Raw genomic sequence first — 23,389 nt, forward strand, 5'->3', positions numbered from 1 at the left:
AAAACTCAAATCCAACTTGGTTTATTTTTTGCTGTTTTCTATTGTCTAGTAATGAATTATTATTTCTAGGTTGACAAGTGTAGTTTTATGATGACCAAAAACAAGCACTTTACATCGGCTACACTGGAAATAAAAGCACCAAAGTAAAAACTTAATGCAACAACAATGCAGCGTGAGGGACACACCATCTGAGCGTGATGCTTACCTGTATGGACAATGTCTAAGAAAAAAAAAATGTTTACTTGCTCTTCAGCACAAAACTGCAACATAAAACGTTCCAAAATAAAAAAAATTAAAATCCTGAAATGCAGTTAAGATAAATATGCTTTGCTCAGATCAATGGAACATGTTGGGCGTGAGTCTGACGAGGACAGTGAAGCACCTACGTGGGAGTGATGTGGGGTCTGATGAGTGTAAAAGGTCTTGGGGAGATGGCGTAAATGGCACCATTCATTGAAAAACAGGAGAATTGAGTTCATTCATAAAAATCAAGGTAGACACAAGAAGTATTGACAAAATAAAAGTTAGCAATGGAAAGTGACTGTTGTTGCATTGAGTTCCTACTGTGCGGCCTGCATTTATAATGTGGTTAATCTTTACAGAATTTCACACAATACCTCACTGTTCAACTTAGAAATGATGCACTGACTTTAAAGCGATACAGTTTTGTGTCATTTAACATTTAGGTGACATGGAGGTGTATACACTTCTGTTTATACCGAAGCTTATGGACTCCGATTTGTAATAAGACGCCAAATGATTAAAAAAATGCCCCCCAAAAAACCCAGCTAATCCTTTTATAGGCAAACACTGTTGAGCAGACAACAATAAATCATTTCGCACTTTCTATATTTGAGACACAAGGGCTGCTTACTCAACCAATTGCTCTGCAGCACACTCATTCAGCACTCCAGAAACAGAAATTTACAGATTGAACGGTTTCTATTTGAGGAAGATCACAAGGTAATTGAGTGTCAATAGCTAGACAGAACAATAATCACAAGCATGGGGCTGTTTTATGCTGTCGAGCAGAGGGAGGGGATGAGAATGTGGGCATTGGACTTAATAACCTCATAGATAAAATCCATGTTTATTTTCTAAACAGAGTGCCAGCTTTCTGCAAGAGCCATCACTGTAGTCTTGGAAGAGAATTGCTCTTTCTTTCATAGCTCCTATTGATTCAGTTTTCGCTGTTGCTGGGGAAAAAAAAAAAACAGCAGATGGTGACCTTGGATGCACAGACTGAAAAGAATTAGGAATAATATTCACAGTTTTAGAGACCGCATACACACCTGGCGGCAGCTCTGGCAGACATGGCTTTTGTCCACATTCCTATTGGGATGTGCAGTTCCTGTACGCTTGACGAAAGGTCATATTTGATCATTTGGTCTCGGCCTATTAAGGCCAAACAAAGGCCTGGGCAGGTGTTTCAGTTTAATACGAGCCAGAACGAGCAATAATGTGTCTCCAGCGCTGACAGCTCGCTATAAGACGACTGAAACGAGGCTGAAAACCAGGTGTATTTGTAACATCCACTTAATTGAGCACAAGCAAGCAAAGGCAGCAAAGGTGAATCAGGTGAAAGCCACTGAAATGCCAGGCCATCTATTTTGTCGTTTCAGAATTCACTCTTCACTGACCCGCCAAGGTAAAATTTCATCAATAAAAGTAAATACAACACATGTTCAGCCAGAGTTTTTCCATCCAGCCTTATTGAATCGTTCTCCAATTTTCCTCTGTACCCATGAGGGAGAAAAACATGCCTTAAATGGAGCCGCACCAATTTAAGAAATACAGTCAACTTCTGCCTTGACTTGCTGACTTCCTTCACGTCAAACACTAAAAATGGGTATGTTTACATGCACACTGCGCTCCTCTACTTTGACTAATACAGGCATAGAGGCTATTAAAAGGAGTTCTTTTTCTTTCCAGTAACAAAAGTTCATAGTTTCTATTTCACAGCTTGGTTAGTTTACCCAGAAGGCTGTGCAGTAATGAGATTCAGTCTTCCACCACCATCACTTGCCACCGTGTTGTCACAGTCACACATTGCGCTTTGATTCTTATCATTTCCCCGGTGGCAATTTTGACACATTTATATAAAAAAAAAAGAATCAAATCACACCAAAGTATCTGCATGGTGTCAGAAACTATAGGATGGAAATGAAGTCAAACTGGCTACATATAGAGATACAGAACCATGACTTATTTTGCAAATAAGAAGGAAGACTTGTACTATGAAAACTAGGAAAAATATATACCTCTAAACACATTATTTCAACATACAGCAAGCTAAATAATTTAAATATAATGAAATCTAAAGTTTCAGCTGACCTGGTTAATGACAATTTAAACTAAAGGTTAGCTTCAGCTAGGTGGCGAACACAAGTGAGTCCACCACTGCACTAATTCAGTCATTCAAAATTGTATCACCTCATTATTTCTGAGTTCTTCTTATAAAAAACGAAAATTTTCCAAAGACTGAACCCAATGAAACAAAAGTGAATACACCTGTAATCACTGACACACACGTTAGGATACCTGAGGCCACTGAGACACAATTGAGTAAACCTGTGATTTCCAATCAGCCTAATTCACTGAACATGGTTTCATAAAGACCTGTGAACAGCTTTGGACCACTAATCAGAGCCGCAGTTACCATGATGCTAAAGTTACACTATACATGGTGAGCTACTTGTACAGTTGAGCTCTGAAAAACAGGGAAACGCTTCAGATTCTTATGTGAGTTTCTGAGGTCCAGCATGTTTGGCACGAACCTTTTCATGACTACCACAGTGAATGCACAGAGCCAACAGTGAAGCACTGAGGTGGGCGTGTGATGTATGGAGCTTATGCACCATGAATGCCTGTGGATATAAAAGAACACTGGCTGACAAGATAACTTGCAGAAGCTTGGCAAAAAAAAAAGGAACATCCCAGCCCGGAGCAGGGAGTATTGATTCTGTCACCACAACTAAAGGTGCACATACAAAGTATTAAAAAAAAACCAAGAGATTTAAACAGCAGCAGTGAAAGGTGTACTAACTTTTGTTGCATTGAGTTCCTGCTGTGAGGCTTGTGTTTCTAATGCAGTAAATCTAAACTTAGAAGTGATGCAACTATTGCACGGTATTACTGTGGTGAATCATTTGACATTTAAATGATATTACACTGGGGTGCCCTCACAGGTACGTGTAAAGATCTGTATCATCTTATGTTTGACTCAGATTAGAATTAACTCAGGACATCACCTCCGATGTTTGACGATTGCACTAATTTTGATTTAAAAATTGCAGACATGGCTGGATTATATATTCTCTGGCACCAGTATTAGTCCCATTCCAGTCTTTAAATCTTCACTGCTACAGTTGAATCAATTACTTAATCACAGTAAATCAAGTAATAGGTATGCATGTGCACACCTCTGCTGTTTATAAAGCCAAATAAAGGTTTAAGTGTGGCTGAAACCCCAATGGATGGTTGAATTAGGCAGCGCTTTCCACTCTTACTCCTTGCAAACAACCGGCTTGCAACATTTTATTTATTCTATCCTGTGTAATAGCTCTGATTTTTCACCTCTAAAACACAACCACCACTCACAAACAGCCTCTTGGCATGATGAGGGTCAAGGCCTCGGATTTCTCCATTGTGCAGTCTGATTAGATTTTATTCATGTAATGTATTGACCATTTGCCATTCGCTGATTAGAGGGCAATGGTCTTAGCTTGAACTTTGAATTAAGATCATCAAATCGCGCCTGCTCCCCGCCGCAGCGGGCCTGAAAGCAGATCACCGGTGGCCAGATATCAGTCTGGCCTGTGGAGAATTCGGTTCCACTCGCCTTGTCAGTATGTTCTCAGGACAGTGATTTGCAATGACGGATGAGGCGATGCCTGGAAGAGCAGAGCGTCACAAGCAACTCATCAGGACTTTCTTATTGGAGTGCTTGCTGCCAGCTCCGGCAGACAAATGGCAGCTATGGTTCCTAAATCTGACAGCCAAAACCAAGAATTGGACATCCCTGTCCACAAAGTGTTTCCTAAAAATGTGTCCCTGTTTATTCCCTCAGCTAGCATACACTTGTCAGATTCAGATTACACTTTAACAGATGAGGCCGGGGTATTTTGTTTATGTAAGCAGGTGCTCTAAGTATTCTAACCTATTTTCATGGGTCTCTTTATGGGATGGAGGTTTCTCACTACCTCAAATGAACTACTTCGAAAAGTTATTACCAGAGGGGGGAACACATTCCCACTCTGAATACAGGTAATAATGTAATTATTTGTGAAAACCAAAGTGACTCCTGTTATTGAAAGTAATAGTTTATGCAGTCAATTACAAAATGTGCTTTTCAACATCAGGTCTGGGGGAAAATTAAAGTCTAGCAGTGAGAGAACACACAGACAAGGCATGAGTGGCAGGTTGAAGTGGATACTTGACACACAGAGAGAATCCGTGACAGAAATAATCTGCCAGACGTTTCAATCATCTCAATTTCCTTCATGTATCTTTTTTTTTTTGCTCACAGAGCTGTGTTGACAATAACAGCTACCCAAGCGTAACGACTATCAGAAGATAGCTCTCGTGGCTTTGTGTGTTGACACGAAGAGACGAGGCAATAACTCATCACTTGTCATGTCTGTAAAATGTTGGTGGTGGGGATAAGAGAGCGGAGGAAGGTAGGGGAGCGCCGCTGAGAGAGACAAGTTCTATATTAAACCTCTTAGGTTTGCTCACCACAAAGAAGATCCATCGTGCTCGTGTCCAGGTGATGGCAGGTGAGTTGTTCAATCAGACCAGAGGTCAACATCAAGCTTTGGACAAGCAAAATTCCAGTTCTTGGGTAATCCTGTCAGAGTCAGAGTGGTGGCCGATGTGTTTTTCCTGTTTGTCAGAGCATTGGGTTTACTCTTTGTCCCCCTCAAGGGTAAACCTCTGGAACACTCCAGGTGCATGCTAACCAGCAGCTGCTTGTCTATGCATAAGCTTTGGTAGAAAATCAAACAGGTTCAGAAGAAGTGTTTCTCACAAATCTAGATCCCTCTTTACGAATTCATAATCCAAAGGGGTTTATACGACAATTTTTGTATCTTTTTTTAAAACAGACAATTTGACATTCACTCCCACTTTCCTCAGCAATTGCCAGGTGTGCGGAGGTGTGACAGTAGGCAGTGTTTGAACTCTCTCAAGCTCCCTTTTCTCCTTCTTGACACAACCACTTCTATCGGTTTTCAAATTGCAATACTAGGCAAATGCTTTCTAGAAGAGTCACAGTGTGCGATACCCATTTATATAAATTGACACATCTCACCCCTCTCTCTATGACGGCAGGCTTTTCACAACCATCCCCGACTGCAGCCGTACAGAACAGCTATAAAACTTTTGCCTTCAGATGAGGACAAACTAGTTCGTTTGAAAAATTAGAATGAGAATCGACAGGCTCCGTCTGTTCTGTTGCCGCCGCAGACGACGAACACACGCATTAACGTGCAAAAGAACTACACAATAAAACTCCTATTCCAATTTCAAACAGAATTGCCTCTATAAAATGAGCACTCCTCTGTAAATGTACTCTGTCCTAGAACAAATGCCATTTCTTTCTCCCCCCTCGCAGGAAAAAAAAAACCTGGCTGTTACTGACCCGAATGCTCTGCAGTGTCAGGACACAACTGCCCTCAAGAAAACTTTGCAGCCAAGCAAAGAGGGAAGTAAGGAAGAAAATGAATGAAAGAAAACTATCTCCCACACCACCTGAGGGGCGAGAAGGCAGAAAAAGGTGAGCCTTGACAATGAAGATGAAGAAGAAGTCCAGTCAGCAGCTGTAGCCAGTGGCAACAGAGAGAAAAAGAGGGGAGGACAGACGGCTCTTTGAAACAAGGAAAAAGGCCACGGCTTAAATCGAGATGTAAGCTGGTGCGGAAGGCGACTCAATACCTTGCCCGGAGTATGCAGGGTATTTTCGTAACGTCGGGGCAAATTAATTAACCAAATATCTGAACGCTTTGTTAATGCTCCCTGCTCTTATCAAGAGGCTAATTATCGCTATCAGCTTCCTCTGTTCGTCAGTAGGATTATTAGGCTAATCACAAAGCTTTTCCCCCTTTGGAGACGAGGCTTTCACTCTTGAGCAGAACAAAGCCGGCATTGTCTTCCAATGACACGGTGTCAGCGATGAAGCCGATCCAGCGTTCGCACGTCGTGATGTTTAAGCGAAGCCGCGGTTGGCGGGACGAGTTTGCGCCATGAGTCAGAGGGGGTCTCTTTCAGTTGCTTACATGCTTGACCTACACTAGTTATGTTAATTGACGGGATCAGCCTTTGCTACCATTGAAAAAAACAAAAAACGGATACAACAATGCATTAACAGTCTGTTCAAAACACTCCAGCGACTTCCCCTCAACCTTCCCAAGATGATTTCAGAAAAAAAAAACCCTGAGAATGTGCCTGAACATGTTATATTTAGCATGTAGGATGATCTTGATTGCGAACCAAGTGGTGCCGCGGTGCATTCCGGCCTGTTGTACTGCTTGTATCTCAACACCACATCACAGTCTTTCACAGGTCAAAAAAAAAAAAAAGGTAGAGGGAGCTACCGCTGATCTCGTCTTTGCAAAGCCTTACTGAGATGATTTGAATGCACATTACCTGTCGCAGCCTCGACGAATAGTTGGACAATTTGGGAATAGGAGTATTATCGCATTAGATAGATGAAAAGATCAATAGCACTCAGGCACACAGCGAGCCCGGCTCTGTTTACATGTAACAACAATCCAGCCACCAGCGCCTCCAAAGCTTATTAATTACCACATCATGTCTCGTTAGTTTAATCTGCACTAAAGCTTAATAATAAGAGCATTGACTTGTTGTTTACGGGAGAAGGAGGGGGGATTTTTCTTGGCCAGGAGCAGTGGCTTCCAAGAGCTTCCACTAGTTGCCTGGCAACCTCATAGTGACGACCATGAGTGACCAGAAGTCGCTGGAATTAAACACAACTATAATGTGTTAATGAGTGACCTTCAGAGATGCTGGTTTGTGGATCGTTTTTCCTTTGAACAGCTGTCTGACATTGATTTTTACTAAGTTACGCAAACTGTCTCCAAGCTACAGGTCTTAACCGTCCAGTCCTCCCTCTGCAAGGACTCAAAATGTCTTTCACATCAGGTGTTCTTCAGGGCTTTTTTCCTGGCTCATATTTATATAGACATGAAATTTGGTTCAGGAGAAAGTTAACACATCCAGAACAGGCACACTGGTTTTTGTTAGTTCAAGAATTCAACAAAGGAACTAATGAAAGCCTGGAAAGTAGTGCATTTTGTTCTTTCTGGGAAAGAAAATGTAAATTTTGAGATCTGTGAAACTGAAAGTGTGTGATAACGTTTGCAAGACTTAATTTGTGGTCTGTACAAATGAATTCTCAATGAAGCTTCCACACCTAGGTGTCATAGTATTTGCAAGTACTTTAAAGCATTTGGCTGAACCTTCCTACAGCAACAGACAGGTGATGATAAGACGGGATGGATAGTATTTAAAAAGTTGATAACCACAGAACAGCTCTGTTCAAATACTATCTGTGATTGTCTCAACTTGCTTCCGTGCTGTCCTGTGTGCAAACCCACCCACCCTGGTCTGGCACTCCATGGAGGTAAAAACAACTTATTTGCAAATACCCTTTGTCCCAGCCCTTACACTGTCGCAGTGGCATTCTTTGGCATATGAAGGGAATGCAGAGGGCTCCCCCGTCTTGTTTCCTGTGCTGTGTCGCCTGCCAGCCGAATGAATCTGTCCAATCCCTGGCATTTCCCGGGGAATGTGACTGGAATGTTATCTGCTTCCAAGTGGAATGCCTGGGTCATGGTTTTGTCTTGGATTTCATGAGCGGCCTAGAATATCCACTCTGAGTGCTTTTTCTCCCACAATGCAACAGGCAGACGCAGTTTCCAAAAAAAAACAACAACAAAAAAACCAAAAAAAAACAGTAAGCTTTCCTTGAACAATGAGTCTAGACATACATGCACACGCGCACGCACACACAGACGACATCTTCTTACACTGCAATGCTAAGCTGATTTGCAAATTTAAGCCAAATTCATAGCGTCTTCCCTACGCACCAGATTAACCATTCAAGGAACCTTGAAAAGATATATATTAAAAACACTTCACGAAATAAGGCACTCCAATTTTCCATTGTCCTGAATGCTTTCAGTCTGTAGAGAGGTAGAGGCAGATGAAGCTGTGCAAGTCGCCTTATCCACCTCTGCATTGTCACAATGCTTCAAAGGTAGGGGGGAGATGAAAGCAGGTGATATGAGCAGTCTGATAGAATCTGAAGATGGGACTAGTGATCTGTATTCTGCTCCTTCAAAGGGATAGAGAAACAGAGATAGAAGGAATGAATGAAATGGGCACCAGCTATTGGTTCACAGGCAGCTATCCCACAATTCAATGTACCACCTTTCACTGGCTTTCACTGGCTTTCAGGTTTCCAAAGCAGCAGGCTTGTGTACATACAAGACCTGTGATGATTGATGCTCCCATGCGGGAAACCTCACTCAGCGGGTTGAGTGGTGAGTGTGTGCTCCAAATCCTTGTTATGATGTTGGACATAGTAGTGGGAAAAGGTCCTGGACTGTGTTCCTGTGATAAAAATCGCAGTTCTTAGCATCCATTCATGAAATGGGCCACGTGCCACAGGCGAGGCTGGATTTAAAACCTGTCGTCTCTGAGTTGCGTTGGGGACTTGAAGGGCTTGAGCCCCAGTATCCTGCGGGGGTGCGCCCTCTCTTTGGTGCCATCCAGGGGCTTGCTGCAGCCCGCCCAGCCGAGGTCAATGAGAGGCGAGTCGGCCGGGTTGATGGGCGCTATGCGGAACGAGGGCAGCGTCGGGGAGCCGTTGGTGGAGCACGGGGCGGAGCGAGAGGTGGGGAAGGGAGCAGAGAAAGGGTCGAAGGGTGAGGCGCCGTCCGAGTTGCTCGAAGGGTCAGCCTTGAGGGCGAATGGGTCGCAGTCCGGAGAGGGGAAAGGGTCACAGTTGGTAAACGGGTTGGTAGGCGATGGCTGGTAGCACAGGAGGTTGCTGTCTGAGCGATTTGGGCTGCGGCCGCCACCTGAGCTCCCACCACCGGCCGAGATGAAGCTCCAGGGGTCGATGCGGGGGCGGATGGGGGATGGGCGGGGCCGAGGAATGACACTGACCTCCAGGCGGCGGGTTTTGGGGCTCAAAAGGGCAGGATTGGGGTGGAGAGAATAGGGCACCGATGGCTTGTCGTCAGAGTCCTGTGTGTCTTGGCACAAGGGCAGGTCCAAAACTGTGAAGAAGAGAAAACAAAACGCATTAAAGGGACACTCCAGCAATTTACTATTATACTTCTGTAAAGCTGAGGGACTTGCAATCGAGAGATGATGATCAGAATCAGAGCAGCAGTGGTTAGAACCAAGCAGCAGCCTTTAGGGATGAAAAATGAACCGGAGTGCCAAAAAGTGCAGTTCCTCAAATGTCCACTTGAGGCTGGCTCCAAAAGCGAATCAATCCACACAGACCTGCATGTTAAATTTCCTAACTTTACAACAGAACAAACATGTCTACAGCCTTGTAAAAAAAAAAAGTAACTAATTTCCCCTTTCATGACAACTGTACAGAGGTGATTTTGTATTGAACTCATCCGTTTAAACAATGCATAATAAAGTGCATGGCCATCGTTTAGTGTGTGCCATCACAGAACAGTCCGTGGCCAATAGACATTTACATGGCCTGCCTTAGCTCAACTTACTCACATTTTGCAGTTGCACAGTTGCAGACACCATAGTTGTTATTATACTACTTTCTTGTCCACTCGGAGCTCCCTGGTCCGTACATACGCAATAGGTCACATCTACATATTCTGGACCTGCACAGTACCATCGAACATGCTCTCTTGTGGCACATCTGCAGAAACCCCAGTTCGATTCCCAGCCAGCAGGACCATTTGCTACACACCAAACCATCATTTCCCATCTCTCTCGACTGCTCTATTGAGTAAAAGCAAAAATCCCCCCCAAATTCATTTTTAACTAACAAAGATAAATAAAATCAGACCACAGAGGACAGGATATTCTGACTTCTAGTTCCTAGTTTGAGTATTTTCAGCCAAGCATCTGCAGCCTAACTGAAGATGTTATTTTCTTGGACTTTTCCAAAGCTGCTCCGGAGCCACAGATCAGAGCTAAAGCTTCATCTGTAAAATCAGAGGAGAGCTTCTTCAAGCAAAGACACAATATGAGAGAAAGGCTGAATACTCAACATATTAAACATCTTCATCATCTTGTCTTTATCTTTCTTGCTTGAGGAGGGTTTAATTGTTAATCTGCAAATGACTCTCAAAGTGCTGCAGTGCTGCCCTGGTGCTCTGTTAACGCACTCCTCCCCAATCTGAATCCTGCGCTTGCTTAATAATCTGCAAAACACATAAACCTGTTTGATGAAAATGATCCAAACAGAAACATGAAAGTGGTACATTGTTGTTGCGGAAAGAAATGAAACAATTAGCCGTACAGAATGTCGATGCAATTAGTCTAAATTAAGTGTAACATAGTGCTGCGTAACTAGTTGACAGAGCTGCAACAGTAGCAAACAGAAAGCGTAAATTAGCACTGACAAGAACATTAAACTCAGAATAAATCAGCCTGAATGAACATTTGCCACTTCCGTATGTGATGTGTCTGCCAAATGGCATTATTTACATCAACACAAACTCTCCAAGGCTGCTAAGCTTTTCAGCTGACAAGAAAAGAGCAATCAGGAGTCACACGAGAGCACAAAGAAACACCACTGAAGGAATCCTCTGAATTCATCTCCCTCTTTCAAGCACACATTCACCGCCAGCAACCTTGTGGCAGTCTGTCTGTGCATCTGAGCCTGAGTCATTACAGTCAATAAACATAATAAGATGTTTAGCTAAAACACTCGCTGTTTAATTATGTGCAGCTTTTGCCTCTGTTTTTCTGATGTAATGAGCGCATGCGGTTTGTGAGATTACGGTTGTTACTCAGCGGAACAGGCGAGGCATGTCTGCTCAGTACCTGGGGGTAGAGCTGTAAGAACCTCTCTGTGGAGAATCCAAGGCTTTGTGAGTCAATCGGACCAGATATAGAGTGTGAAATGTTACCAGAGGGCACTCTTAAAGCCCTCCTAAAGCCCACTCGCTCTTAAAACAACCAATACTCACGCCTCCGTCATTATGGCGCTAAACTGTGCCAGTGCTTCCAAGAAATGCATATCAGTCTTTGGAGAAATAAAACATATGAATATACTGTAAATGAATTTGATGCTGATATGCAGATCATGTCTGTTCGCATGACGCATGAATTAAAACACAAAAACATGCCACACGTCATAATTTTGAGGCAGAGTGGAATGCTAATCACTCTTGAATGGTGTTTTTTTTGTTGCCACTGTCATGTATGTTTCCTTATGAATGGCACCTTAGCATACACTTGACATGCCTGCATATGCATCCTGAGCTCCAGGCACACTATCTGAATAAGTTCCAGAAACAACACCACAGCAGCAGCAGCAGCAGCAGTGAAGTCAAGAATAGATTATTAGCAATTTTGAATCCGCTGTCTGTCTGCGTGACCTCAGCTGTGCCGCCCGATGTTTTGCATTCATCTTTAACTTTTGCAATAAAAGAACACTCCGTGTTGAAAAGGGAGGAAAACAACAGAAGATTGCTTGCTAGCTTTGCTTAGCAAGTATTAGCAGTGAAGTATGGAGGGCCAGCTGTTACCTGAGATATGCAAATAGGAGGAAGGAAAGCTTTGATGTAAATGAAAAAGCTCGAGCAGCACTGAAGCCTCCCTTGTGCCGGAAAGATCTTGCTAAAAAAAGGCACAATAATAATTCTGCAAGAACTGTGAGGGAACATTGTCATGCTGTGGAGGTGCATTATTCAAGGTAAAAGCTGGATCCGCATTTCAGTGTAGGGCCTCCTGAAACATGCTGGGAAATGCAGATGAATCGTGCAGCTAAATTAAGAACCAAATCATTGACCAGATCGGGGGGAAGCGGCTGCCTTTTAAAGGAACACTCCAGTGGTTCGGCATTGGTTACATAAGGAGTGTAAGATAAATCACAATGATTCCCCATAATGCAACTTGATGGAATGCTTTTCTCTTCAAATATGCACCTTCAGGTAGGTGTTCTTTTAAAAATGTGGGTTAACTGAGTTGTAAAATTGGTCCTTTAAAGGTGACAAACAGATTTAGACTGACCTAGCTGAGAAGCGTGCAGACCTTGGCTGGATCTCCTCCTCCTGTCAGCTCTGTGCTCCCAGGAATCACTGCTCAGCTCCCCGTTTGTGGAATTACAACAGGGGGTCCATTCGCCTGGGCTGGCCCTGTCCTGCTGCAAAGGGGGCCTGGGACTCTGGGGACTGTGCGGCGTGTGCTGCGTTTGTAGCGTCCGATGTCCGCTCCTCTCGCGAGGGTTCGGTGGAGGCGGCGTCAGGGGCAAAGGCTTTAGTTCTTGGTACTGCAGAGCTAAATCCAAAAGTGGTCTGGGGAGAGGCTCAGAGGTGGAGAAAGTGATAAGATCATCCACTACTGGGGGGTCTGAAATGAGGGGCTTAGGGAGGGAGATCTCAAGTTCGGAGTGGGTGCGGTCATCCAAGTAAGGCGGGTTAGTTCGAGGGGGCACCCTTGGGGGAATATCCAGGCAGCGGCCTAGTCCTACGGAGGCCAGGAGGGAGCCACCGCCCAGCAGGGCCCGGTGGGTGCTCTTAATCAGGCCACCAAGAGAACCCCTCTCAGGCCTTGGGGAGCCAGCTGGGGAGGAACCCCCTTCCTCGCTGCCCGAGTCTCCCTGAGGTAGAGGAAGCCGCAGGCTGTCCTTCACTGAGGAGCCTGCAGAGAGAGAAAGTTTTTAAGAAGACAGAAGGAGAAAGAGACAGAAAAGGAACACTCAGCATATTTATTATTCATTTAGCATCTATTTATAATTCACACGCATGCCAATGTGAATTATAATGGTGGATAGTGGAAGAAATGTGGTTAGGCTGGTGATGGAGGCCATCGGATACCGTTCTGAGCAGAGGCAGGGGTCGGTGTGGAGGGTCGATACTCCTCAAAGTCTTCCTTGGATTCTCCATTCTCATTGCTGTCTGATTCCAGGAGCTTGGCTCGCATCGACAGACTGGAAGCAACAAGAACATTCGTTTAAGCACGAGTTAAGCAGAGAAATTGTAAATGCGTACATTTGTGATGTCCTGCTGTACCTGCTTTCCTGGGGACTAAGGCGCAGGACTTTAGGGCTTTTGGGACTTTTTGGGCTCTGGGGCCTCCAGTGGGAGCTCAACCTCAGGTCTCCATTGGCTTGTTTAAGAGAAGGGGAATCTAAGGGCCACACTGGGCTCAGACCAAACGTCCTGCTGCTGTCACTTGGGCTGACTGCAGAGAAATGGGGAGGGAAAAAAAAAGAAGAAAAGACAGGGTAAAATTAATGTGAGCTTCCATATACTTACTGCTTAGCTGTACTGTAATGAGGTGGGTGTTCGAAAAAGCAAATCAGCACACTGCTGCAATTATCTCCACAGAACTGGCCTTAACTGACTCTTGAATTTATGAAACCTCGGTGTGCTTTTTCAACTCCTATTTCTGCAAAGTTTAAGTCCAGATTGACTCTGATGCGTCACGTGGATGCAGCCTACACCGTCATATAACAGCCAGCTGGTTCACAAGGCAGGAAGTGTGAGAAGAAGGCGCCAAAGTCACCTGGGAGGAGATGAGGGGAAACGCAGAGTTCGAATAAAAGTTGCGATTACACCTGCCAGGCTCTGGCAACACATCTCATCCCACCTCTCCCCCTCACCTGGTTTGTGTTGCTAAGTGTGTGAACAGTGTGTAACGATTCAGTCACATGAAACTAGTGTACGCCGGGCTTCCTGTCAGAACAGCTTGCAACATACAAACCCCATCACACCCTTTTTAAGAGCAGCCTTCTCACCATAACGACCAAAACGCCAGTCAAAGACGCGAGAGAAAAGATGAGAAATGGAAAACTTTAGTGTGTCGAGTTTTTTTCATTGATTTCCACTTTTCTTTTCATTTCGCCTTCAGAAATGGGGGAAAAAAAGGTAAATATGCTCTCGCAATGGACGTGTTGTAGTATTTTCTTTGGCCTCCGCTGCAACAGAGGCTTGGCTGATGCACTTTACCTCCCATCGGTTTCTAACACAATGTTTTCAAAGCAAGCACAGAAGTCAGGTGATGGTGTCAGCGTTTCAATTTCATCAAGATCAGACTGTGGCCTGAAAGAAATGTCCTTTTCCCAGCATTGTCCTCTGTAAACTCTCTTTTTAATACATCTCTGTTAAGTGAAAATCGAGGTTTTTACCTTGTTAACACGTCAATATGGGGTTTTTTATATGCCGGAAAGAAGGAGTGTTTCTGGTGTTAAAGTGCATTGAATGAATGACAGTCAAAACCACAGATTTGGACTTTTGGAGGTTTGATATGTAACAAACTTTAATCTTGCGTGCAGTCGTGTTTTAGGTTATTTTCAAAGTTTGCTCCACTGCTCGCCATCTGCAGCATGTTAATGTTAAAGTGTGTTTATTGTCCCAGTCACCAAGAAAAAAAAATGTCCAGAGAAATTGCTTCTTTTGTTGTACAGACTTTTTTTTTTACTCCTATACAACAAACATCAAGACCTCATGTTTAGCAGGTTGTCCTGACAATAGGTGCAACACTTATTTCAGCGTGCCGACAAACTCACAATGGCAACACGCCGACGGTTACGAGGTGAAATGTTTACAATGTTCACCGTCTAAGATTAGCGAGCAAACATTTGTCAATTTGCAGTAAGCAGAGTGTATACCAGAGGCTTAGTTTCTCAGAAATCTGCTCATAAAATCAAAGTATTGGGAAAAGAATCAGCACAGATATCTCCCGTAGGGGATGTGAATGTCTCTGGGAGATGTTGTACTTAAAGTTTTAGTATCATTCATTGGATACTTTAACCCTCTGAACCACAAAGGTAAAAATCCAGTTTGAAAGGCATGTTTATATATATATATATATTTTTTTTTTTTAAATGCCAAAATTACACCTGTTATCAGAGCCAGAAACTGTGAAAAAAGAAAGAATCAGCATTGGATTTCAAACTTTCCGGCAGTGCTTGAACTAATTCTGTGTAACTTTTAGTTCTGTCGAGAAAACTTTAGGTGCATAGATGCAAATTAGTATCTACAGCATTTAGAGCCACCATTTTTCCAGTATTGTTAACCCTTGTGGGCACTTGGAAAAAGGTTGATTCTATTTTATTTTTTATTTTTTGTAAAATTAATAATCAAAGGAACTCAACTTTGGTATTTCTGTTAAATAATTTATATATTTATTTATACTGCGGTGAAAAATGAGCCTACAGTTGGTAAAAACGTGACAGGAGGAACAAAAAAAAAAACATCCAGAAACTGCTTCGTGCTCAGAAGGTTAAACTGAGAGAATAAAAGTCAGTGTATCACCAGAGTCAGTATGGCTTATCCATCCATCCATTATCTATACACCACTTAATCCTCACTAGGGTCATGGGGGGCTGGAGTCTATCCCAGCTGACTCAGGGTGAAGGCAGGAGACACCCTGGACAGGTCACCAGTCTATCACAGGGCTACACTTAGAGACAGACAACCAAGCACACTCACATTCACACCTACAGACAATTTAGAATCACCAAATAACCTCAACATGTTTTTGGACTGTGTGGGAGGAAGCCGGAGAACTCAGAGAGAACCCACGCTGCACTGGGAGAACATGCAAACTCCACACAGAAAGATCCCGGGTGTCCACACTGGGACGTGAACTGGCAACCTTCTTGTGAGTCAACAGTGCTACCAACTGCGCCACCTTCCAGTATGGTTTATCTTCAGGGGAATATTAAAATCTGCAATAAATTTAATCCCAATCCATTTAAAAATTTGGTTAATATACCTGGACTAAGCTAGCGGAATGACGAAACATTCCTAGACCTACACTAATATGTTACACATGGCTATAAAGGATAACATTTAGATCATCCTATAAACACATATATTTAGATTTCTCTACACTGAAAGTGGACAAATAGAGAAGTGCAAGGATCAAATCTAATCTATAAAACAAACAATGGCAGCAATACCCATGAGCTGCCAACACATATGACACAGAAGAGCCTACCGAGATGCCAAATATGCTAACCATTACCATCCCAGAGTTCGAGAAGTCGCTGAAAATATGGGGCGGTTTAATTTTCTTGTCATCTAATTCAGCAGAATATGCCATAATGGAATCCAGCTCTGTGGACTAATGCAAATCAATTTGGCAGTTCTCTAGACAAATAAGTTTGGGAGGCCCCGGCAATAAATCACTGCTTGCTACTGAGAGGGCAAGCATAAATATCCACTAAACACATTTTAATGACAGGCACACTCATGGCTTAGTGACTGCCATTAAGGAGAGTCATTAGGAAGTAAAGAAAACCAGCCTGCTATTTAATGAATAAATGAAGCTGGCAGATGTTTTGGATTTACTAACCACTTTTACAGATAAATGTTTCACTGCAATTTGTGCTTTTATGTCAAACCCCGGTGGTAATTGTTTAGTAAAAAGCCTTTCATTGCCTGTTGCTACACCACAAATTTCCTTTTGGGTTTTGTTAAGACGGCCCCATGACCTACCGGCTACAATTTTCCTCCGAAGGGAAAGATCTCGGGGCGTACGTCTAAGAGCCCGACAAGCAGAGGAGCATTGTAAATCACTGCCGCTGCTGCAACCCTGCTCAACCCCTTCTCCTCGAGCGATGAATTCTTGCCTGCATATTTTTAATTCAGTAAACCACACTGGTGCCGCTGCATGCATATAAAACTACAGTTGCTTTCTGCCTGGAAAAAAAAAAAAAACATAGCTGAATGGCTCCCCCCACTGCAGCTCCGAGGTAACTGCAAAGCAAGGCCTACAGATTGGGGGGGGTTAAAAAAAAAAAATAAAAAAAAAAATGCTGCCGAGAAGTGCTGAGCTGCTGAGAGGAAGTCAGATAATATTTGGACTGGAACAGACTATTGAAAAGGGAAAAGGGTGTGTGTGAGAGACAGAGGAGGGAGGGAGAGAGAGGGGGGGAGATAGAGAGAGAAAGAGAGAGAGAGCGGGGGCCCACGGGGAAACAGGGGAAGACAAAAAGACGAGTGGGTGGTTGAGAGCACATGAAAGGAGAGACTTTGGAAACTGAGAGATGTAATGTTGCAACAGAGGCTGTTATGTGGCACGCAAGACGGTGAGAAACGCTCTTTGGTTTCCTAAACGTCTCTGGAAGTGTACACACACATGCAGGAGGTGCACCTGCGCCAGGCAACAAATAGCAGCACTCACGTTGGATCGCTCGGAAACGTGGGCCAAAGGAAGGCGAGGAGCCCGAACCCAAATCGGGAGAGTTCCGCCTCTTCTCCAGGCCCGGGGACGCCTGCACCGTAATCTTATGGATGAAACCTGCGGGACACATGTACACGACAAGACAGTTAGGACAGTCATACATACAAGAGCTCTCAGCTGCTTTGAAGGTTGCAACATTTTTGTAAGCTTCCTTTATTGCGCAAAAAATAGCCCTATCAAGAGATCCATAGTCGTGGAAAGCTGATTGCGTAAGTTGCCAGGGCTAATTTCTGGGCTGTGTTTGATTTGGGACTTTTATCTTGTGGGAAACATGTAAGAAGAACATCCAATGGAATACAGGCGGTAATGCTCTTATTATGCTTTCTTAAATCAAACACACGGATCGTCAACTCTAGGAAAGATATTAAGCAATTCAAGAGTTCATGCATCTTGCCATCTTAGGGACAGATTATCAATTTACCAAAGACTTGATCTCTGACATTATTCAAGCTTCACCTAGCATACTGTCTATTTAGCAGTAAATACTAAGCACCACAGCTGAAAGTGGAGAGCAATGCTGCTGATGTCGAGGTGCGCAGCCCATGGGTATCATGAGGAAAACATTCTAATAAATAATTCCCTCTAATAGCAAACCGTGCCCGTTAAATTACAAACCTCAAATCAAAATGCACTCAGTACCTTCTTCTCCTTCCCTTAATTGCTTGTTTTTTACCTTTTGGCTTTCTTAATTCCTTCTCTATAATTAATTGCTTGTGTCTACAAATGACTAAATTATGTTCTTCAATCTTACTTGTTCACTTAAAAAGACTCAATCTGATGTACTGTTACTCGCTACGGCCAGAAAAAGGTGAGCGAGGGAACACTAGCAAAAAGATAGATTGGGAAAATTAATTTGAGGTAATAGTCTAATTATGTGGTTTGACATTATGGCTTCATAAATCCAGTGGTTGAATGTAACTAGAAAAAAAAATGACTGAACTACTGTACATTAGCACACTTTTAATTAACTTTAAGGTTATTCTCTTCTTCTACTTCACCATATTTCGGAGGCAAATATTATACTCTAAAAATATCATAGAAATGTACTAGTAAATCATGCTGTGTCTTTATTAACAGAGATTTTTTTTCTGAAAACACTTCTTTTGCACCCATGCAGCATCATATCATCACATTCCCAACACCGTGCTTCACTGTCGGGACTATGCATTCACTGTGGAAGCCCTGTCCAGGTTCATGCAAAACACACTGCAAAGCAATTCATCTTGACCATCATCTGACCAAAGACTGTGCCTCCAACATTCATCAGGCTTCTTTTCATGTTCTTTAGCTTGAGTTTAATCCAGTAAGTTTTGCTCCAAAGAATTTTAGTTTTCTTGGATGTCCTTCACGCGGTTTGATCTGTCGCAGAAACTTGTGCAAACTCTGAAGCACTTGCCTGCCTGTTTTCTAGAGCTAGTCTTTGCAAATGGTGCAGTCTCTTGCTTCATTTTAGAACTGTGGTTCTGATTAGTGGTACTATGGTTGGTTCCACACCTTCTGATTACTACTAAAACTGTGTGTCAGCTGATTTTTAGTTGTTCATTGATCCCCCTGTATCCTCTTTTATCTTTGTAAAGTCACACAATCAGATCTTTCAGTTCTGGCAATTCTTTTTCATGTGGAGAGACATGTGAGATAGACATCACCCAACACCAGACTATTTCCTGACTGTCTACGAGGTGTGTCAGAAAAGTTCCAGGACTGGTGTTACAAAAGATATGTTTCAAACCCCAACTACAAACTATGAGTTTTCCCCTTCAGACGATCATCCAGCACGTCTACAAAGAGATCCAGCGGCGTTTGCTTTGTTCAGTGCACGAGAAGAGGCGAGAGTTGTGTCAGGACAAGTGGTGGCTGCTTCACCATGACAACGCGCCCTGAGTATCCTACAGCTCCTGGCTGAGGAGAACATCGCCGTGCTGGAGCAACCTCCCTACTCACCCCACCTGGCTCCGTGGGATTTTTTTCCTCTTCCCCAAGCTCAAGGGGGTCATCAAGGGGACCCGTTTTGAAGACGTGGATGACATCAAGATGGCTGTGAAGACAGAGGATCCCGGAAGAATCCTTCCAGGAGTGCATGGCGGCGTGGCAGAGAAGACTGGGAAGGTGACGCCAGGAGGAATCCGTCGAAGGGGAAAACTTGCAGTTTGGATTTGAAATGTATTTTTCATGACACCAGTCCTGAAACTGTTCTGACACACCTCGTATATCGCCACATCGCAACCATTAGAAAACCAAATTTGCGATGCAGCACTGCAAAGCCTCTGTTATTCAAGAATCCATTAGACGTCCTTTTTCAACTTGTATTTTTCACATTATTATTGTAGCGCAGTCTCAAAAGCATGCCAGACTGCATTTTGTTACATATACTGTTTGCGTACGAGACGAATAAATCCTAAACAAGAACATCTAAGTATGTTTCATCTGCTTCTAGACAACAAAACACAATATATAAGTTACTCCTGGGAATAAAGTGCAAGAGCAACACACAGGATGAAGGGAAAGATAATAATAATATTGGTGGATAGAGGAAGAGGGGGAAAAAAAAAAAGAAAGGGATTCAGGCAGATATGGTTAGAATAAAAACACCGACTAGGGAGCTGGAGGGGAAAGGAGAAAATGGGTGAGGAAGGCATACTTAAAAAGAAAAAGAGAGGGAGAGAGAGAGAGAGGGAGGGAGGCACAGAACGAGAGCAAGAAAGTGAGAGAGGCCAGCCAGCAGTGTATCCATGGACAGGAAGTGTCGAGGCGTGGTTGGCTCACTCTCCCCTCTCATCAACCCCCCACCACCACCACCACATCACCGCCCTGCTGCTGCTGGGAAAGGCCTAACCACAACACACACACACACACACACACACACATACACAGACAGTGCATTTACGCATGCTTGCACAGCCCAAAATACACTCACACACGCATTGAAACACTGGATGTGAACTGCTGCAGGCTGTGCGACTTTCTGATAGCAGAGGATACATAAGAAGGTGAGTATGAGAAGCAAAAAAACACTCAAAACAAACAGGAGCACCAAGTCAGTGGTCAGCAGGTCAGACTCTGATCCACCTTTCACGGGGATCGACGTCTAACAAACGCTGTTTCAAGGAGCTTTAGAGGGATAAATTGAGAGGCAACATTTTTGAAGAGTCGTCACTTTTGACGGGGTTTTTTTTTGCAATGGAAACACAAGTAAGCAAGATGTTGTATGACAACAGAAAACAGCACCTGTCTGCTGCCTGCTTTTTCCACAGTAGAAGCCTTTAAACCTACTGCCCTGATAGGAACCTTCAGCTAAAGCCGAGCTACAAAAATACAACAGCCGTACCACAAAACTCTCCCTCGCTTCCTCTTCTCTGCTCGCTTGTATTTTTTTTTTGACTCTTGTTGTTATTGTTGCTTCTTGAGACTGAGCCAGTAATGGCCCTTGAAATGGGATTTCTCCTCAAGATTGGTGGCTGACTAATAGTTGATTTCTGATAGAAAAAGTCAAAATCACACACATATGCACACACACACACACACCTTGGGGCATGCTGATCTTCTCGCCGTTCTTGCACTTGAGCTTGTGCTTCTTGAAGGTGCCTTTCCTCTTCTTGACGTTGGGCTTCTCCTGGTTCTGGTTCTGGTTCAGGTGGAGGATGAGGAGGCTGAGCTCGCGCTCGAACACGTCCTGCTCCCACTGGGCCAGCTGCTGCTCGCGCTGCCGCAGGAACTCTTCGTGGGACTTCTGCTCCAGAGCCGCTCGCTTCAGCTCTTCCTCGCGGCATCGCAGCTCCTGATGGAGGAAAGAAATACAAGAAGGTAGTCAGGAGGGGGCTTAATATCAGCAGGTGCCGATCATGTGCCGACTGAGGTTATGCAGGTTTACAGCATTATAAAAAGAGATGCTGAGGAGGTTGGTTGTGTTGAAATCTTTCATGAGGCAAGATGACTCACGGCTTTTATTTATAAGGCTTCTCCTCCAGGGACGTTAGTTTAAATACTGGGTAGATCAAATGATACAACATTACATCACGACGTATTTCAAATCAGTTCAAGGATATGTTTGTGTTATCTGTGTGAAAACGATTCTATGCACACTAGTCTTTTTGTGCTGTAGCGACTCATCACTTAATTCAATCATATGATCTTTGGCCACATACTGTAAACAAATTAGTGCGCTCTTGTTCAAACTGATCTAAATGTCAAACGATTTAAAGTTGTATAACCTCTCAATAAGTGTATTATTTCTAAGCTGATAAGCAGAATATTTCCTCTAATCAATAATCAAAAACAAACACTACATTGAAAACTCAGGGCCTCAGTTGACCCTCAATGCAACAAAGTCAGAAAAGTGATCAGTGAAACAAAAAAAAGGCCCCAAAGTAGAAACGTAATGCAACAGAAGTGGATACAACTGTGATTTCCAATTAGCTGAAATGCATGAATGTGTTAATAAAATGAGCTGTGAACTTTCTCAGGAACTGAAAAAAAGCTGTTGTCGTGACATCTTTAAAGATATAAAAAGGATACAGGAAGATCAACTAAACGAGCCATAGCACCACCAATCAGACAGGCTCCTCTCCTAAAATTAACGCACTTTTGTGAACAATCTAATAAACAAAATTGCAAGAGTAAACTTTGCCAAACACCATATAAAGAAGTTCGAGTACTGGAGAGATGAGATCGAGATGGATTTGTTCTGCTCGGATGAGGTTCAGCATGTGAACCTGACTACCACGGTGAATGCATAGTTCCAACAGTGAAGCACAGAGTGTGAGATGTGGTGAGTAAACGAGGAGGCAATATATACAGATGGCACTATTAATGCCAACCCGTGGAATCTTAGTAGATGTACCGACATTTGTCGCATTTAAATAGAGTAAATCTGAATCATTGTTTTTTATTTTACATGAGAGCTTTCATTTCGCTCAGAGGTGTTGGAATGACTGAGAGGTGATCCAATTTTATATCATCTGACACTTCTGTTGAGTACTTAATCAAAAAACAGAGGGTCGCCTCGGCTGAATACAAAATTAATACGACCATAGGGGAAAATGCTGTGAACAGAGAAACTAGCAGCTAAGCAATTCCCCTTAACTGTCAGAATTGCCAATATACAGATGCTACAAAGCATGAAAACACTTCCGAAAGTCTGGAGGATGTCTGAAAGCAACACGAGTTACCCTGATCATGCGCTGTCTTTATTACATTCCCAAAGCCTGAAACAAAATTAGTTAAATGTCAAGAGTGGATTAAACTGCATGAACGCTAAACCAGATCAACATCAGGATCATCAACAAAGAAACTGTGATGTGTTCAAAGTTAACACTATCGTTGAAATTTTTTTCTCCATTAGTAATCAGCCTCAGCAACCGTATGACGACAGCCTTTTACCTTCTCTTTGGCCCGGAGTTCATCAAACATGTCCTGGATCTCTAGTTTCCAGTCTTCCTGCAGGGAGTGGAAGGAGTCCTGCGGCATCTCTTCCTTCACCTGCTGCTCCAGCGCCGTCAGCTGGGCCAGGATGGAGCTGAAACTGGGTCTGCGGTGGGGGTCCTGGTCCCAGCACTCTGTCATGCATGCAGCAGTCACAGTCAGAAACTAGGGTGATGACCTAGTGTGACACTTTCTTACAGCTGCACTCTATGAAGCATGAATGCATGACTGCCCTGAATATTACAAAGTGTAATGTTAAAAAAAAAAGTCAAAACAGTTTAGTTTGGTGCAGAGTTGTTTCCTTAAAATGAGAGGAAAACATCTGACAGATTCTCTCGTTTCCGGTACAGTTTCACTTCTTTTGAGCATTTTGAATCTTGAATCGAGGGACCTGAAAGAAGGAAGTCACTCGCTCATTAGCCGTAACCCTCAGACGTACTGATTTACAATGAAAAAATGAGAATTTCATCATCCAACTGAAGGCTGTCGGCTCGGATTTTTAACACAAATTAGAACGAGTGACGGACGTGTCTGCACACAA

The 23,389-nt window shown here is 43.3% G+C and overlaps 1 protein-coding gene across 1 annotated transcript in view; it reads right to left on the reverse strand.

Moving 5' to 3' along the window:
* Positions 1 to 764: 764 nt before the first annotated feature.
* LOC103366232 (mitogen-activated protein kinase kinase kinase 11) overlaps positions 765 to 23,389 on the reverse strand; it is a 56,944-nt gene continuing 34,319 nt past the window's right edge. Inside the window, exons 4-10 of the mRNA XM_008293899.1 lie at positions 22,807 to 22,982; positions 20,953 to 21,205; positions 17,371 to 17,487; positions 13,248 to 13,419; positions 13,053 to 13,165; positions 12,247 to 12,876; positions 765 to 9,305 (exon numbers count right to left, since the gene is read on the reverse strand). Of these exons, the coding sequence (XP_008292121.1) occupies positions 8,704 to 9,305; positions 12,247 to 12,876; positions 13,053 to 13,165; positions 13,248 to 13,419; positions 17,371 to 17,487; positions 20,953 to 21,205; positions 22,807 to 22,982 (2,063 nt within the window). The 3' untranslated portion in view covers positions 765 to 8,703. The remainder of the gene's footprint in view (positions 9,306 to 12,246; positions 12,877 to 13,052; positions 13,166 to 13,247; positions 13,420 to 17,370; positions 17,488 to 20,952; positions 21,206 to 22,806; positions 22,983 to 23,389) is intronic.

This window comes from Stegastes partitus, unplaced genomic scaffold, assembly GCF_000690725.1.
Source record: "Stegastes partitus isolate 25-593 unplaced genomic scaffold, Stegastes_partitus-1.0.2 Scaffold921, whole genome shotgun sequence".
NCBI lineage: Eukaryota > Metazoa > Chordata > Actinopteri > Pomacentridae > Stegastes > Stegastes partitus.